Here is a 19,102-nt window from a genome sequence, read left to right as displayed (position 1 = left end):
AAACCATTGTGCAATCGCTTGTGTGCGAGCTTAGCAGTGCAGCGTCACAAACAGGTGCTCATATGCGTTCACGGAAGAGGATCCTCTAACATAAATTTCCGAGTGACTTATCACTAATATGTGGGTCCATCGATGACGGGGCTTATATGTCAGTGACAAAGTTCCTCTGACTTTACATAAAAGGATCTCAATCCATGCGTTTACTCTGCATTCTTTGTTTCTTTCTGGTGCTGTCTAGGTCTTCATATTGACATACTGGACATGCATGAAATCACCAAGCTCGAAACCCCCCAGCAGAATTCCTAGCAAAAACTTCAGTCTACTACCTCCTATGCTTTTGGGAACTCTGGAATCATCGATATGTCGTGGTGTTCCGAAATCTATATTAGTAGCTACCAAGAATCATATCCAAATGCACGAAAGGGCATATAGCCTAGTGGTTACAAGACCTTAGTAGCACTTAAGATCCTGATCCTGTCTAAGAGATAGAAGTAGTCTGTAGTTGGAAAATTGTTTTCTCTTCCTCCTCCGATCCAATGTAATCTAAACTACATGTATTTTACCCCCAGTAATATATTCAGATGGGGAAACTCCTCCCCTGGTGACCAGTCTAAAAAAATAGCGAACTTGTTCCAGTTAAGGATACTACTGAAAGGTACAGCAGATCATAACAGTCTGACAAAATAACTGGAATGATGAATGTGAAAAATTAGGAATAACATTCAGGACATTGGTCCCTAATAGAAGGGGGAGATTGGTCCAAGGAAAATCTTGTAGAAGTACTAACCTGGGACACAACCATACTGGATGGAATCAGATATACGAGCACTATTAACTTGAGAACCACCAGGAGATACACAAAACTTGGTCCCGTAAAATTGCTTCCGGTAAACTAATTCCCCAACAGCTCTATTAATCCGATTGTTGCTGATAGCAAGCTCAGTACCATTCTCCCGGATTCGTTTCTAAAATAACTCTTATTTTGGAATTGCGATGGCCTGCCGAAAACCGAGTACTGTCATGTTTCCCGTCAAAAAAAATACCAAGAATATTACAGTATCTTATTGTCAAAACTATAATGGAGTTACAGAAGTAGAAAATAGAAAATATCATCTCAACTGGTTCTCAATGTCATATCCTCCTGCAGGAAGAGCAAATGGCTGTAATATTTGTGGAAGAGCAACGTCCTTGTGCGGAACATAGTCAACATAATAGCTCGGCGAACATACCACTTTGGAGTTCTTAATGATTAAGGGAAGCCCTTCGAATGGTCTAACACAACATCATGGCATGTAAAAAAAATGTGATCAGCTCCAAGTGTCCTGTTCCAGCAAGGGTACTTGTTTATCAAGCTCTCAACGTAATCCTGAACTATTGTTCTCATATTCTCATAAGAAGTACACTGCAAAGCTAAAGATGGAACATACATTAACAATGCCAAATTGCTTCCAAAAAACAAAACTATCCCCAACATATGAAAAGAAGTAAACAAGCACCTCAAGCTAACTAACAGATTCCACCGTCACAGAAGTAGAAAAGTATAAAAATTCCAGCGCCAAAGTTGGGCACAACAATATGAACATATTTAACTTCATCCAAGAAGCCATCATTGATTTGCTAAATACCAGAAACTCGAATGCCACCAAATGGGGCAAAGGAACTTCAAAAGTTCTTTAACTTTTGCAACAATGAGATCCATGAAACAATTAGCATCCACCCCATTTCTTGTCTAATTCAAATTATCTGAACTACACCATGCAGTGGTCCTGAATTTCCATGTTTTGCCACACAATTATGCCCAAAGTGCACACACTACTACCAACCAGGAAACAACATTGATCGGCTATGCAAGATCAACAAATGTTTGTATTTAATATAAGTAGCAAAGAATTAATGGGACCTTGCCGCGCATCTTGTGAGGCGAGATGGGGACGAAGAAGAGGTGCGCTTGGTCAGGGTCGTCGGTGCGGAACCGACTCTCGCGGATGTTCCAGAACAAGTAGCCCTCGCTGGCATACTTTCCGATCAGCTTCCGCGGCATCTGGTAGGACATGGCAGGGTCGCCTGGGTAGACCTCCGAGGCGGCGGCCGTGGAGAGGGTGAGGGGCGGAGAAAGCGGAGGGAGAGGAAGGAGGTGGAGAAGAGGGCCAGGGCGGAGAGTAGGAGTGATCGCCGGAGTTTGGAGGATGGTGCGGCCGCAGGGAGGCGGCCGGCCATCGCCGGGAGACAAGCGGGAATCGCCGGAGTTGGGAAGGGTGATGCAAGGGGTAGATGAGAAGGAGCGATCAAGTAAGGTTTTTTTTTTTTTTGGTAAGAGCTACAAAATTTACCTAGATTTTTTTTTACATATATTTGATGGTAGTAGTCAAGTTCCAAACAGTTACAATTTACTGAGGTGAAGACTCAGGCTGTAACATATTACTCCATTCTCAGACAATGACAATTGAAATTTAGGTAAATTTGAATTACAAAACTTAATTTTAGAGTTTGGCTTTCAAACCAAAAATAATACATACTCAACTTCACAATGTAAGCCTTTCTAGTACTACCAACAATATATATTGATCAATTTGATTAATAGATGAATATAGACGTAACCAAAAAAATCTTACAATATAAAATAGACGAAGTATATTAAAGTTTTACCTATGAATTATTTGTTATTACTTCGTTTATTTTTCTACGGCTTATTGGCCTCAGCTCAGCCGATCAGACGTATTACTCCATTTTTAAACATCGACAGGTTGCTGAGGTGAAGACTTATTTTTCAAATAGTGAAATGCATCACCAACTCCCATGGAGTTGCAATACTACACCCACTAATCCATGGAGAAAGACTAGTAGTAATACAGATAATCCTCACTCAGATATAAGATTGCAAAATAGATTCACCATTATAGTTCAAATCACAATTGGTGAGAAATGTTTGAATTTCAGTGCATATGATCTAGACGTCGAAATGGGCATATTGCAGTTACAGCTGTTATCATGGACCATTCAAATCCCATTGAGCGTAATCACAATCTTGCGAGGAGTAGCATAGTCTCGATGTTCACAGAGCCATATACCCTGAAAACAAATAAAATGTCTAAGATGAGGTGAAAAAAAAAATGTGGTTCCCAGTTAACCAACAAATTCAGCAGACAAAAAACAGGTTATGTCGTGTGGTTAGTAACTAGAAATTTTTTTAGATAAAAGAGTAAATAGAAATTTACTCCATTCTTTATCTAGAAACTAGAGGCAATGATGGATTTCCAATCAAGTTCATCTAGAAAATAAAGCCTCAAACACTTGAAATAGTGGAAACTGGAAAGTACGATGGTTGGATTATAGTCTTAATATGCTAAGAAATGTTCCACTGTTGAAGTGCTAAGTATTTTCCAGCACCTGCCAGGTTCCCATGTTGAGACGCCCATCAGTGATAGGAATCCTGAAGCAATGGCAAAGATGTTACAGATATTTTGGGATGAAACAACAAAATATGGGCATGAGGAGAAATGGAGCGCATACATCAGGGCACAACCAAACATCGACGATTTAATATGCGCTGGCATGTCGTCTGGCCCTGCAAACAGAATCTGATTATCAATGTGGTATACAAAGCATGGCCTCTGATTCTCTGCCTCTCAAACGTGACACAATCAGTGTTGTTAAGGCGGTAAGGCGTCTTGAGGCGACACCACACCGCCTTAAGAGATGGCCAAGACGTGATTTGTAGGGAAAATAGTGTAGATAAATCAGCAAGAAAATGGGGAAACTGATAAAAGTCTCACTAAGCCAAGCAACCAGCCCACCAAAGCTCAACATTACCCTTAGAGGCTCAACACACCATACACCACTAGGCACCAGCAACCGCAATGAGCATATGCATCAGCCACCATCGATTTCTCTGGCCACCGACCACCTATGCATGAGCGCTCATCTCAGGCTGTTACCACCACCATTGGAGATTGATGCCTCTCCTAATCTCATTGCCTGCTGCCACTGCCCCCACTAGAGATACAAAGGATGCAGCAAGGTGCAACATATTTAATCTGGAGCTAGATCTGAAGGCAGTGGTGTGGGATTTGCGACAACAAGCCATCTGGAGCAAGAAAGGAGGTGACTGCAAGACAGCTAGGGTTATAGGATGAGCTTACCCCCTTCTTTCCCTCTCTCTCCACTGGTTTTGTCTATAAGGCGAAGGGACACCTTATCCCCTGCAACTGCCTTACCGCTATGGCGACGCTATAGCGACGATATAGCGACGCCTTAACAACCATGGACACAATGTAGTAGCCACACTAAACAAAGGTGTTTTCTAAAGAAGCTCCAACGATTACTATCATTAAGTCCATTCTAGTATCAAGGTAAAACAAAAAAAAATGAGTTCTTTATTCCCATTTAAAAAGGACCTCTTTGAAGGAACTTATTAAAGTAAATAAAAGAAACAATATAAGCATCCAAGTGTCCTGAACAGATTGTGTGCCTCACAGTAACACAACTAACCTTCAATTGTGTGCCTCCATGGAGCAGACGGACCCTGATCACAATAAATAAATCAACCATACCAAATAGATCCGCTTGAGCAGAAATAAATAGTAAATATTGAGTCATTCACCTCTGGGACAACACGATTAAGAAATGTTTCCGTGTCAAACTGGACATCGGAGTCATAGTTCTCATTAATAGTCAATGAAGCACTCGTGTGCTGCACTGTAAAGAATAAATTAAACATTTAACAGATACTGAAAAAAGGGGAAATGTGCTCTGGAAACATACCAACTACACATCCAAATTATATTACTTGGCTCAAAAATCAACCTATGGCAGTGTAAAGTTTTGTTGATTCATAATTTGGAGTTTTGGTTTCTACTCTTAAAAGAGAAGATCAGAAGAGAAGAACTTTCTGCCACCATCTAACCTGGAATACATACAACTCTCGGTAGTAAATGATACTTTTCATTACACACATTTCCCCATACCAAGATCACAATTAGACACATGAAAACCCTCTCCTTCCCAAATTTAGTTGCAACAAGATAGCAAGGATGCAAAAATACCAACGAACTATCTCTTATAAACAAGGGCAGATTTTAACGCGCATCTCAATAATCACTATAAAATCTCAAGAATCTGATCAACAAGCTTGGTTTCCATTTCGGCGGCACGATCATGTAGAGATGATTAACCAAATAAACCTCATGCACGAGATAAATATCAATGGGATTCTTCTCCGCACTTGATCAATAGATTTCTCCTTGCAATGCTCTACACCATATTAGCATCACGGCAAACAATAACAAGGCACAGAAACATAAAATTGCATCGGATGTGTGCGCGAATACTGGATACATACAGAACAGATGTGCCATCCCGCACTTGAACTCAGACAGTTCGTCTCTTATCTCGTTGACAATCTGCAACAGCCGAGAAACAACAAGACGATATCACCAATCGTCATGTGTATACCGAAGACAGCGAGAGAACCCCAAAACTACGCGGGCGAGAGGGCGAGGGACCTTGGGGGTGACGAGGTGGCAGCCGCGGCGCTGCGGCGGGATGACGACGGTCCTCTGGGCCCAGCGGGCTGCCACGGAGCCGGGGGCCGATGCCGCGGGGGAGGAGGAGGAGGCGAGCTCGCACCGGACGGCGCCGCCGGTGCGCGCGCCACGGCGGGGCCGCGCGGATACGGCGGAAGCCGAGGAGAAGGCGGGCGGAGCCCACGCGGGTGATGCCGCCTGCATCATTGAATTGGGTTGCGGCGGCCGGCGGCGGCGGCGGCGGCACGGGCGCGAGCGCGGGTGTGTGGTGGCTCGAGCTGCCGCGGTTGATTCTACTTCTCACCTTTTTTTTGTGTGGGTCTGAGTTTTTATTTGCAGCGTGGTTTCTTAAATATTTCGAGTGGTTTTGAATTTGAGGAATGACAGCCTCGCTTGGCACTTACTCCGTGTATTTATAGTAATAAAATCTTGTATCATTTAAAATTTTAGATTCTATATTTAAATTTAAACTAGGAGTTGTTTTGTTTTTTTCTATCTTTGTTACGTAACCTTACTTTCATCATCGTTAGGTTGCGCAATTCCTTCGAATATGATAGAATATTAGAGTGTTTCTAGCTCCTAAACATCAAAATTTTAATTTTTCAACTTTCCTTTATTTATTTGTATCCCAAATCATTTAGCTATTGAGTCATTCGACTATTTTGCATAAAAGAAACTCCAACTGAAAGAATAAAAAATTATCCTTAAAAACTACCCCTTCATTCCGCATTATAAAACCTTCTAACATTGATTAGACTTATATGGGTACTGATAAATCTAGACAAAACATATACATCAATTTATCAATATTTTTTTAAATATGGAACAAAAAGCGCAATATATTTATTTTATTTTGTTTCTTCTATAAAACAATTGTATTTTGTTTCTGAAAAAGCAGCATTATTCTTTATTTTATAGCTATAGTACGTAGAGTATTTATAATTTTATAATTGTAAATTTTGTAAAACTACAGATACTTTAATCAAATTATCACAAAACAACGGATGTATGGGTATATATTAGGAAGCTATTCCCTCCATATTTCCATGCATGACACCGTTGATTTTTAGGATTACGTTTGATCCTTCGTCTTATTCAAAATTTATATCCAAATATGTAAAATTATAATGCATACTTAAAGTTCCTATAATAATAAATCATATTATAACAAAATAATTAATAATTATATATATTTTTTAAATAAGACGAATGGTCAAACGTGGATCTAAAAGTCAACGACGTCATATAAAAAAATATGGAGGGAGTATATATTATCTTCGAGCTTATTAGAAGACTATCCCAAAACTACTACAGATAAAGTGATAGACTTAATATTAAAAATATATAGTTTTGTGATATGATTCTTTAAATATAGGGTATTGTGAAAGTTTTATTGCTCAACCTATAGTTTTGTGGTATACATTCTAATTTTGTATTTTTATGATAGCTTAATTAAATTATTTGTAGTCTTATGACACTACTCTTATTGTACTCAAGAAAATAATAACCTTCCTGAAAAAAGAAAATGTAGGAAGCAGAGAAACCTCCAGGCTCCCTAAACCGACGCAAATATGCAGGCGCTCCTGCTCTCCCCGGCGGCGGCGCCACGGCCGCCCCTCCCCACTCTGAGGCGGCCGTCTCTACCCTCTGGGGCCACTCCGATCCTCGCGCCGGCGCCGCGCGCCTCCGCTCCCCGCGCGGCGGCTGCCCTCCCGGCCGGGCGCCGCGGAGGACGCGCTTCGCCGCACCTCGCGGCCGCCGCCGCCGCCGCGGCGGCGCCCGATCCCACGCCTTCCCCCGCCGAGGACGAGGTCGAGCGCGCCAAGCTCGCCCAGGTGCCCACACTGCCACTCGCTCCTTTCATCTGTTCAGGCTTCGGCTCAGTAGGCCAGTAATGGTGGAGGGATATGATATCTGCTGTCCGGACAAGAACATATAGAGTTCTTGATTCAGCGCTACATGGAAATCTAGGTTCTTGATTTTCAAGAGAAAAGAAAGGAGATTTAGGTTCTTGCATCCTGTCATGCACGCTCATTTGCCTGATAGCCTGACAAATTAAATTGGAACCTGTGAAATAGGCACTCATAATTCATAGTAGTAGAGTTTATCGAGAGTGTTCACGCGAAATACACGCCTAATCAGGCACTTCCCTTGCTTCTCTATGTGCCTTTTGGGAGTTAAATGCATAGACAGTTTTTTGGGATGGATTCATTTCTTCACCTCATGTTAACTTATCGGCATTTAGTTGCCTTCCAACTTTAAGCATTTGGATTCAGGATTTGGTATTCTATAGGACTCCACTCTAGTCATCGTTGTTCTACATTACCATATTTTCTACTGTTATCTGGCACTTTCTTTTTTTTGTATAAGCACTTCCCTCTCGTCTAAAAATGAGTAGGTGAGATCAACTTGATGTGTTAAATTTTATTATTGGTCACTGATGATTCCTGAAGTTCCTTTAAAAAAAAATCTTTGGTCTCCATGTAGCAAGAGTCTCGTTTGGTATTCTGCTCGTAGTATGATTTTTTTTGTTTAAACTGTAAAATAAGTGTTTGTACTAGATTTCCATGTTTTTTGCCCCAATGGTTTGCATCATACACTTGTACTCTCTCTTACAAGTGTATTTACTTGGCATGTTATGGTCCTCAAGTATTAGCCTTTCCCCCTTTTCTATACTTTGCAGGTTAGCAAAAGACTAGAAACAACAGCACGGTATTTCAAGACTTTGGGCACCCTGGGATTCTGGTCTCAGTTAGTGTGCACAACTGTCTCAGCAGGAATTTTGTCATTCTCTGCAGTCGCTACAGGGAATGCAACATCTCCCCTTACATTCTTTGCGACTTCAATCGGTGTTGTTGCGGCATTTATTTCAGTCTTTTGGGCTTTTGGTTATATCCGGCTTTCAGAAAGGCTTAAGAGAACAGCAAATGAACCTACAAAGGTACTCTTATTTCCTAAAATATGTAGCACTGCACTATCATCTCTTTATTTTTTTTAAAAAAAATATGATGCTCCTGTGCACCCACTACCATTGCATGTAATATTGGCATCACCTCGCTCACCTGCCCATAATCATCTTATATCATATTACCCAATAAATTTGATGGTACTCCCACCGTTCCAAATTAAAAGGTACCCTTGTTTTAAGCAAAGTTAATATTTACAACTTTTAACTAATAATTAAACTCTAAATATATATGTTTAGTTTCACGCATGTGACATCATTAGATGTATAAGTATGTGCTCAGTGTTGTCCTACTATTTAACCTTTTTTAATATAAAATGACAGTAATATTTAGTTCTGTTTTCATACCAATCATGTAAAGCTGCTTTACATCTATAACTCATCTATAACTAGAAGTGTTGGGTATTTTATTTTCAGGCTCCTCCACGTGCCGATGTGGTAAGAAATCTCAAAAATGGTATTGTGCTTAACATTATTGGAATGGGTGCTGCAATTCTTGGGATGCAGGCAACTGTAGGTGCATTGGTAGCAAAAGCTCTCACTACCTCTGCAGTGCCTTACTACCAGGGAATACCGCCTGGCCAGAGTCCTGTTCTTGCTTTAGATGTTTTCCTTGTCCAGGTATCATGACTTCCAGCCCCAGCCTCTTAGTTATTTTAGGTGTATTATATTTCCCTCTATATAGAATTCAGTTGCTGGTTTTTAGTTAAATCCTAGAAATTTATTACAAGAACATAAATTAATCATTTATTTCAGGCCTCAGCCAACACAATCCTCTCACATTTTCTTGGATTGTCGAGCACACTGGAACTACTGCGGTCTGTAACCCTGACAAAAGTAGAATCTGCCCCAGCCCCCCCAGCCAGCATGAGCTTAAGCTAGAACACATCGAGAGTCCCAACACTCCAACCAATATTCCTCAGCTTCAGAATTTTCTCTTCTTTTTATTTGGTTGTATGTTTATGTTGCAACGGCTGTGTATTTTTGAACTCTTGTGTTAGTGATAAGCTTCAATTTGTTTGTTATTGCTGAGCACATGAAGGGCTTTGATGCGAGAAGTGAGACAAGTTGGTGATTCAGAGATGTTCTGCAAATTGGACAGAAGTTACTCGTCTTTGCACTTTAGAAAATGTAGGGCATTTTAGTCTTATGCTGCTACTGAGAACACAGCAATTTCTCCATCGAAATATCTCATCAGAATGACCAATGCCAAACTAATGGAGACACGTGCTGGAAGGTAAAGAGAATCATACCGAGCACTAACAAGAGGAACATTTGCAAAGCGCAATTATAAGCAAATTGTCATTTCTTTACATTGAGCTCTTTGGGTGGTATTGGCCATGTCACATAGGTATCCTAAAACATAAGAAAGACTCATATATGTCCATGACAAACATAACAAACCGAAGAAGGTTAGATAAAACTGAAGAAAACATATGCTTTCCCTATCTATGTACAGTTGTCTCGAACCTTGCACCTATCCTGTTTTTAAGTTTGGTGGGTGTGTCTCGGCCAATCAAAGAACTTGTCAAACTCCTGTTACCATGATCCAAAATCGGCTTGATTAGTTCGTCGAGATGATTAGTCTTCACGTTGAAAACTTGAGATCCCCTAACTCTCATTAGCTGTCAAACTCTTGCTGTTCTCATGATCCGAAGTGGCTTGATTAGTGCATCAAGATTATCAATCTGCGAACTTAAATCCCTCGAGTCCAATTCCATCAGTGGTATGTCATCTGACACATCTAAAGCTGCAATATCTTCATCGCCATCATCATTCAGGTTTAGAAAGTCCCCATCAGAGAAAACACGGTGAGGTTTCTCTCTCTCGTCTTTGTCTAAAGAAACTTTCCCTGTCTCACTTTCATGGTCAATGCTGGCGTCAAAATACCGGCCCCAACTGCTGTTTTGCAAGAAATCTGGTCTGGTTCTCTTGGATTTGACTTTGCTCTTGGGATGATGAAGTTTGCATCTAGATCTTTGTGGGCATTCTCCTGTCTCCTCGAAGACGGGGCATACATAGCTGTGCTTTTTATGACACTGCTCGTAAAGACATTATTTCAAGATCATGGAAAAGATTAGTGGTCTTTATTCAAAATAAACGAAGGTTTGTGGATGCCCCCAAAGTTCATAAGGCTAACGGGTACACAGCAAAAAAAAACTCTACCAGCAAATCATTTTCATCTTAGTATATCAATACTAAATCATGCCTTCCTAGATTACAGAAAAGAAACCCTATTACCAAGGATTTAAAGCACAAGGAGTTACCATTTGATTGATGGAATAAAAATGAGAACCTATTGCACTGAATAGTTTTTTGTGCATCTGATGCTAAATTCTTCCTTTGGTTAAAATGTAAAAAATTGAACAAGCATCTATGTTATTTTGTGGTTCGGCAAGTGGAAATTTGATAAACGATCAGCAGACTACCAGCGTTAACATCACATACCTCATCGCCATCTGCACAATATCCTTTCAAGAAGTCTTCACAAACAGGAGCATTCAAGTTCACTTTCACATGCCTATAGGGACAGGCTATGTTGTTACAGAGTCCTGCATGTGATGCCAAAATGTTAGCAAGGCAATTTTTGCAGAGCGAAGAGAAACTAATACTGTGACTTGAATGAATCACCTTTCAGAAAATAAGAACAATCCGGCATTCTTTCTGGAAGTACCTGCAATACAGGCTCTTGAAATGAAGAAAAAAAATGTCGATGCAAGATTAGCAGTATAATCAAGAAGAAATACCTTACCTTGTGAGTCAGTTTGCAACTAGTATTAGAACACAAGCCTTTAAGAAATTTAGTACAAATGGTCACTTTAGCTCGGTCATGAATATAAGGGCATTTGCCTCTGGGTTTTTTGCACTGGCCAAACCGAGTGAAGAATTGGCAGTACTGTTGCTTCTTTGCTAGGCGTGATCTAACAGTGTGCAAACTCCATCGAACTTTGTCACTTGCTAGCATGCGGATTACATTCTTTGGATTTCTAACCAGTTGGTTACCTTTGCTAACACGCACATATCTGTTTCAAGATAAGGTAAAAAAAAAGTCAAAGTAAAATATCTACAATAAAAGTGGTCTTTATTTTAAGATGGAATAATTATAACCAACACATGTTCATGACATACTCATTGCAAGTTGATGATTTTCTTGAATCGGAAGACGCTTGGTGGTTGTTTATTAATTGATTGACAGTGACAGACTCGGTGTACTGATGATCTGCAAAATTAGACATCATAGAGCATAAATAAAGAAAAGCTAGTGAGAAAATGAATAATCAATACAATATATATTAGCAAAGACAGGCAAATTCAAGGTAAGATGTTTCCGTGTTAAAATATAGCACTCATTGGTGGTAAGCACACAAAGAGAATACTGATCCATAAGCCACAGTGCTCAAACTAGGGTGAAAAACTGGTTTCCTTGTGCTTTATGAAGTAATGCCATGATGTATAAATCTGTAGCAGGTCAAATATTTATTCTGTAAGATGGAATTTAAGTTAAAACTTAAACATGAAGGAGCACGTGAGTTTTACTTGAGAACTAGTCAAAACTTCTTCACTGCTGATAAGAAAAGTTTAACCATGTCTAGTTCACAAATTAACGCATTTACCATTTCTTCCCTTATTATGAAGAGAATGCCGCTTCTGTTTCTCCCTTTTCTTTCTTTCAACTTCAGCAAGTGCCAATGTAGCTTCCTGCAATCCAGATTGCAATTGATATAGGCTATTACCGACGTTACAAATACAGCAATTGGACACACACACTCCACCTTGTAGTGTTTGCGTAGTCTATGGACCTTCAAAAGGCCACCATTATTACACTATTAAAAATTCAGATGTTCGTGTAATATCAAACAATTGTGTCCTAGTAGGGCAACATTCATCAGACAAAAGTTTATTCAGCTCATACGCTCCAGATCATAATATGATTGTGATGGATCCAAAAGCTATAAATATAACCATTTTTACAAAAAAAAAAAGGGAAAAGGTAACATAAGGACATTCGTCGTGACATCAGTCTTACAATTAACCAGAGAACGGGTGTTCAAAAGTTGGCAGTATAGTTGTTCTAATAATCCAAGTATATTTATAGCTTCTAGAACTCTAGAAATCATTTGCATTGATGACTGAATATGAAATTAGCAACAAGAATTTCACTGAAGTTAATTACCTTGTTGACCTTTTGAGAACGCTTCTCAAGGGATCTTGACCATTTCAAACTTGATCCACCAACACTTAACACACCAGATTTCCGTAGAGAGAACCCATCAGTTGAGACAGTATAAATCATATCTCTCTTCCTTGTTTGCAACAATTTTCTGTCAAATCATAGATGATCAGGAGATGCCAGTAACAAAGTTCAATAAAAACGATTCAATAAATAAGGGCAGAGACAAGACTAGTCGGTTAATACCTGACAATTCGTATGGAGCTCACATTCGACAATGTAGTGTGACTGCTTTTAAAATTCTTGCAGAATATTTTTCTTTTCCATGGAAGTATACGTGGGAACGCATTCATATGACTATTGACCATAAAACCTTTCCTCCGTGGTTGTTGTCCATTGAGTGTCCACACATGAGAGAAACGTCCCTCGCTATTTGCTGTCTGAAGAGCTGTGTTGGCAAAAGTGCATGGATAATATTACATTATAAGTTTGTAAAACACTGCACCCTCCAAAGTAACAAATCAAGAGTCAAGAACAAATAACACAATAAGATAATATGGTAAACAAACCTATGCTACACCATAAAAGGCAAAGAAATGGGATGATGAAACCATAAGTGAAATGGAAAGCCATTATTTAAGAAGCATAAGGAGAATAATGGCCCCCGTCTAGAGTTTCAGGGTGAAGGCTAAGATATTAGACGGATGTTTTTTTTTTTTGAAAACCACATTTTTTTTTTCGAATTTAGTTATTTATATCAACTCACATTTGAAGTATGGTTCTGAACATTTTAATTTAGATAAATTTCCTTATGCTGAGAGTTCATGATCATTGATTGAATTTTGAATAAACATAAGACAATCATAAATGTTTTCTAAAGGTGTAAAGGTTGTAACTATTTATGGTTCCAAAACAAATTCTAGTGAATTAAGAAGTTTTTGGGTTTTTATTAGACGGTAATGTTTACTAAAGAAGAAGGAAGAAATAACAAATGGTTTGTACAGTAGTTTACCTTTTTGTGGTCTCTCCTTTACCCCAGGGATACCATTGATAGAGCATGTAATCATTAGATCTTTCTTCTCATCTAAATTTGAGTTTTCAGCAGGTAACATCTCTTTGGCATTCTGACCATCAGAAGGGGAACCTGAACTCAATATAATTTGATTTTTCCTTTTCTTTAAGTAGAGATCAGATGCTATGGGTGCCTGCAGCGACAGAATCTTATCCGTGGAGCTGTTAATTAAATCAACAGGGTGTTGCCTCTGTGCAGCAACCAGTTGATTTGACTTGGGTCTAACATAAACCACTTTACTAGCATCTGAGGGTTCAGATTTTTGTGTAGTTTTGATGTCTGGGTTATCAAAACCTGACTTTGGCTGCCCAGTGGTATCCTCCTCAATTTCATGACCATGCTGTTTCTGCAAAATTTGAGGCAATTGCTCCAAAAAGTTTGTAGGGCTGCTAATGGATTTTGTGTGAAGTGGTAGAGGAGGAGTCTTTGGTCTTTCAACTGAGATGTTAGAATTTGCTACAAAGTCTTTCATATCAGCTTTCCTAACAAAATTCATGCTTCTCCTTACCACAGCTTTATTCAACTTGTTTTGAGTATCATGACTGGAAGAAGAATGAGGAAGCTTTCCATTTGATGGATTTCTAATAAGAGCATTACCCTTACGTATATAAGAATTTTCAGCTTTTTTATTCTTGAGTGGTAGTTTTGGAGGTAATCCTGAAGGCTGTGAAGCATGCAAAGATGAACTAGAAGATGCTATGTTACCACGATGCCACGTCCTGTGCCTTGCATTCTGATTTGCTCGAGTGGACTCTCGGGATGAGCTAGGCAAAGTAACTTGTTTAGGAGCTACCTTGGGGAGTGTACAGCTAGCAAAATTTATCTGAGGTGATTTTACTGCAGAAGGTACCACTGTTTCCAGTACTGTTTTCCTGTTGTCTTCCTTTGGTTCTAACAACTTTTCTGGCGAGCCAACAGAGAGTGGAGTGGATATGCATGGTATGTGCTCTTTTTTAGCCTCTGACACAATGGCTTCAATCCAAGAAGACAACAAATCCTGCTTTGTATTTGATTCAACCCCAGGATTCTCGGTATTACTGAGATTGGCGTGATCTGTATTGACACATACTTGAGAAGAATATCGATCTATATCCATCAAATCAGAAGATTCTAAAGCTGAGGGAATGGGCTTATTCAGGTCATTGACAGGAATATCAACTGCTTGACAACCATAGTGAACACCATTTACTGAACTAGTAGGGTTCAAACCGAGAATAATCTCACTCTGATCCTCAACATCCATGCTGCCCTCTTTGGGCACCAACAAATGTGAATGAGACAAATTGCTACCACATAACCTATTGCTGTGATCCTGACTAACGAAAGCTTCCTCACTTCCACATTGGTCCATATCCTGTGTAATATCATGACCCTGACTCATAGAAGTGGCATCGTCGATACTCTGGTCTAAACCTAGCCTATCATTACTACCGGTAAAACCATTGTCCAAAAATTGCCCAGACATTTCCATGTTGTTGATTGATGGTGGTAAAGTCAGCCAATTTTGAATACCTGTACTGGTTACGCCCTCACCAGTTAGGGCTTTTATTTTGCCAGAGCTATTGAATTCCTTTTGTATTGCAACATTTAATCCTCGCTGACCTTCCACATGCTCATGACTTCCCTCAGGTTGATCATCAATTTCCGCGCTACTGAAATAGGTGTTACTACCAAGTGTCAAAGCTGTACGTACAGACTGCTCACAGTTACCAGGTACAGTTGAAGATTCCTGGCAATGTATCAAAGAATCATTCTCAGAAGACATATGGGCTCCACGATGATCCATCAGTTCTGCTGCCTGCAATGTAGTGCTCCTTCCCAAACTAATATTCAAAATACCATCACTGGTTGAATCCTCCATAAGATCATATAATGGAGATGCTGTACTTTCTACATTTCTGGAAGATGGAAGATCAAAGGCAGAGGAATCCTCAGCATCAAGGGGATTATTTGTTTCATCTAAAGCAGTTCTGTTGTTGAGTAGATCTTCCATTTGATTACCCTCGGTTGCACATGCTAAATCAAATTCTAAAGTATTTGCAGAATTACCTATAGCACCTGAACATCTTTCATTTGACCTCACAGGGCATTCAGCCAATTTTCTCCCAAGAGACATACTCGTGATAACCTCTTCAGTACTAGCAACTTCTTTGTGGTGCATAATTTCAAAAGTATTATTTTTACATGATTCTATGGACCTGTGGCTCTCTTTCTTCGGCGTATCATCATTCGCACTAACATGCTTTGGATTAGAAGCATTACCATGGTTCACCAAAGATGTATTTGTTCCACTTGAACACATGGGTATTATACACTCTTTCCCTCGGATATCCTCACTTCCACTAAAAGCATTAGCTTCGCTTAATTTCATCGGCTGTATACCCTCGTTCACCTGCATATCCTCATTTCCACTAGAAGTACAAGCTATAATTGATTCCATGGGTATTCTGTCCTCTTTCTCCTGGATATCCTCCTTTTCACTAACTTTTGTATTATTAAGAGCTCTCCAAGAGTTCAATGTCATGAAATCTTTTTCCCTTGGATGGATCAGCATGTTATCTACTTCACTGGGGACATCCTTGCTCACACCAGATTCTGCTGTCCTACGAGTTCCCATGGATTCACCTAAAAAGCCAATGCTCTTTTCGATTGAACCAATAAGGATTACACCATCTTGTTTCTGAGCATCCTCTCCAGAAGTCATGCAAATATCTGCTGTACTAGGACTTCCAACAAAATTGCTTACAAGTTCATTTCGGGCAATCAGGATTTTTTCACTTTCCCTCCTGCCACCTTCATTTCCACTGAGTTCTGTTGTATCAGAGTTTGAAGAAATTCCATCCATGCAAACAGCATTGTTTGCATCCACATCCTTATGTACTTTGATCTCTTCCATGCTGGAACCATCGCACTGAGGAAGTTCCCGTGCATCAGAAACTCTTACAGAGTTACTCGCATCTGCAACATTCATTTCACCTGAAAGAATGGGGATATTGACCTCTTCCTGAGTATGATCGTTCTCAACCACAAAAGCATCATTGACACCTGAACCAATAGAGCTCATATCATGCTCCTTCCTATAACGCTTGGTCCCACTTTTCTCAAGCACTTCTGTACGGTCAATGGCTAAAGAAGCATTAATATTATCAACTGGCTTCATTGGGCTTCTACCCTCTTCCTTTCCAGAATGCACACTCTCACTACTACCTGTATATTTGATGGCCGAAGCAGCATTCCTTCCACTTGGATTTGTGAAGATATTGCTTTCTTCCTTCTGGGCGTTCACACCATTACCAAAACCAGCTGTGTCACTAACGGCGATCGGGTCATGTGCAGAAATAGCATCCTTCTCAAAAGACGATGTAGTGATCTCACCCTCTTCTTTCTCACAAGCATTAGCATCAGTACTATCCCTCTTTTCTGAGACAACTGGACTACTAATTTGCTTACCTTTCCCGTTGATCTTCCTAACAATCTTTTTTATAACTATCTTCTTCACTTTCTTCACACCAGCACCAGGATGGGGAGTTGAGATTAAACTTCCGCTAGTGGAATCTACCGCATTCTTCTGAACCTTACTAGGTTTCTTGAGCATCTTCTTAACAGCCACTTCCTTTTCCTTGGGTTCCATTGAAGGCTTCACAAGCACTGAAGCCAAAACCTTTTCATTCTTCTTAACAGGATTCTTCTTTGTTCCTATATTACTATCACCTTCATTACCATCAGCACTCTTCCCTCTACAATCCACTGAAATCACACTGGCCAATTCCCTTGAAGCAGGAGCAACATTGTTCGACTTGCACGGCGAGACATGCACCTCCTTTGGTAGATGCAGCGGAGGGGGCGGTTCATAAACTGCAGGGTTCTCCTCGATTCGATGCCAAACAGACACTCTCGTGGGGGCAACCTTCTGTGGGGCTCGCCTCGGATACCCAGCACTGGTGGCATGCGGAGAGCCAGGCAGTGGCATCTGCGTTGGCATCTGGGTCTTCCTGCTAACCTTGCTGTCGCTGTGGATTGAGAAACCCTCATGGCTACTGTAACCAGGATGTGCGGTGTTCCTATCTACAAAACTGTCATCCAGAGCATAGTCCAGGTGGGGTAACTGCCTCTGGCGGCGGGGAGGCGGCCCAGAACTGGAGGTGCTCTCAAGGTCGCCGTCGTGCACAGCGCAACGCTGCCTTTTCCGAGAGGCAGACGGCGATAACCGGAGCTGATGGGAGGCACCGTAGCGGCGCCTCTCTTCCTCGGTGTCCTCCCACGGGAGCTGCAAGGGATGGTGGTGGTGATGACCACCGACGCGGCGGATCTCGTCGGCGGGGATGAAGTCCTCGTCGCCGCGCCGCTGGTGGCTGTGGTAGTGGGGCGGCGGGTCATGGTACGGCGGCGGCGGTGGCGGCGGCGGCGAGTACGTATCGGGCAGCGGGCGGAGAGGGAGGCCATAGTGAGGAGAGGACTCGTAGCGGCTCTGCGGCAGAGGAGGAGGCGGTGGCGGGGGCGGCGTTGGCGCGGGCGGCTGGTAGTGGTGGTTGTGGTGGACGCGCGGTGGATGGTGGTGGTGGTGGTCGGGGAGGTGGTAATGGTGAGGGTGGGGCTCGTATGCGCCGCCGTAGTCGTACCTGGAGCGCGCTGCCGCAGCAGCAGCAGCGCCGCCGCCGCCGCCGCCTCCTCCTCCTCCCGGGAAGTGATGGTCGGGGTAGTGGTGGTGGTGGCCACCGCGGCGGTGGAGGGGGTGATCGAACGGGGAAGGCAGATCCATGGAATTCGGCCTCGGGACGGGAAGGGATTGGTCTAGGGTTGCGGGAATCGTGGCGGGTAGTAGGAGGGGTGGGGGATCCTTTGCTTGCCGAGGCCGGCAACGGCGGCTCGATCGGCTGCGCGGCGCGTGGTGCGTGTGGAGCTGGAAATCTGGTGAGGTTTGGGTTGGGTTGGGGAGGTTGGCTCCGATCCGTGTGGGTCGCGGCGGCCCGCCGGCGGCAGCGCCTCGTGGAGTCCGTGACGTTTGCGTGGTGGATTTTCACCGGTTCAGGTGGGTTCCACCCTACGGCCGTGTTTGGCGTGGAGGGAGAAAGGTCTGAAAAATACGCAGTAATAAATTAGTACATGATTAATTAATTATTAAAAAAATAATAAATAGATTAATATGATTTTTAAATAACTTTTCTATAGAAAATTTTTGTAAAAAATACATCGTTCAGTAGTTCGGAAAGCGTGTGCGTGGAAAAAGAGAGGATAAGATAACTAACTTGCCTCACCGAACGCGGCCTACAAAGAAGTAGCAAACGCGATTGTTTCCGTATTTTAGTAAAACCTGACGGTAATATTGCTCCATTTAGAGGTTCTTCCTCCGGTTATGAAATTACTGTCGTCCT

At 41.5% G+C, this 19,102-nt stretch overlaps 3 protein-coding genes and 1 pseudogene across 3 annotated transcripts; 1 reads left to right on the top strand and 3 right to left on the bottom strand.

Moving 5' to 3' along the window:
• Positions 1-905: 905 nt before the first annotated feature.
• Positions 906-2,295, bottom strand: LOC107304464 (annotated as a pseudogene).
• Positions 2,296-2,707: 412 nt separating this feature from the next.
• LOC102707882 (UPF0047 protein YjbQ) lies at positions 2,708-5,842 on the bottom strand. The gene is made up of 7 exons (XM_006657107.3): positions 5,502-5,842; positions 5,339-5,399; positions 4,601-4,695; positions 4,489-4,522; positions 3,511-3,565; positions 3,388-3,430; positions 2,708-3,069 (listed from the first exon to the last, which is right to left on the bottom strand). Exons 1-7 carry the CDS (start codon positions 5,727-5,729, stop codon positions 2,998-3,000), a joined length of 588 nt encoding a protein of 195 aa, XP_006657170.2. The 5' UTR covers positions 5,730-5,842; the 3' UTR covers positions 2,708-2,997.
• Positions 5,843-7,053: 1,211 nt separating this feature from the next.
• On the top strand, positions 7,054-9,795 carry LOC102707598 (protein TIC 21, chloroplastic-like). Its single transcript, XM_015838166.2, has 4 exons — positions 7,054-7,357; positions 8,206-8,463; positions 8,905-9,108; positions 9,244-9,795. Exons 1-4 carry the CDS (start codon positions 7,094-7,096, stop codon positions 9,367-9,369), a joined length of 852 nt encoding a protein of 283 aa, XP_015693652.2. The 5' UTR covers positions 7,054-7,093; the 3' UTR covers positions 9,370-9,795.
• LOC102707322 lies at positions 9,748-18,627 on the bottom strand. The gene is made up of 9 exons (XM_006657105.3): positions 13,671-18,627; positions 12,905-13,106; positions 12,662-12,809; positions 12,102-12,186; positions 11,617-11,707; positions 11,240-11,510; positions 11,119-11,161; positions 10,936-11,039; positions 9,748-10,526 (listed from the first exon to the last, which is right to left on the bottom strand). Exons 1-9 carry the CDS (start codon positions 18,487-18,489, stop codon positions 10,116-10,118), a joined length of 6,174 nt encoding a protein of 2,057 aa, XP_006657168.2. The 5' UTR covers positions 18,490-18,627; the 3' UTR covers positions 9,748-10,115.
• Between the last annotated feature and the right edge of the window lie 475 nt (positions 18,628-19,102).

The sequence above is a fragment of the Oryza brachyantha genome, chromosome 6 (assembly GCF_000231095.2).
Source record: "Oryza brachyantha chromosome 6, ObraRS2, whole genome shotgun sequence".
Lineage (NCBI taxonomy): Eukaryota > Viridiplantae > Streptophyta > Magnoliopsida > Poales > Poaceae > Oryza > Oryza brachyantha.
Note: the sequence above shows the minus strand (reverse complement) of the source record. Positions and strands in the feature narration are given on the sequence as shown.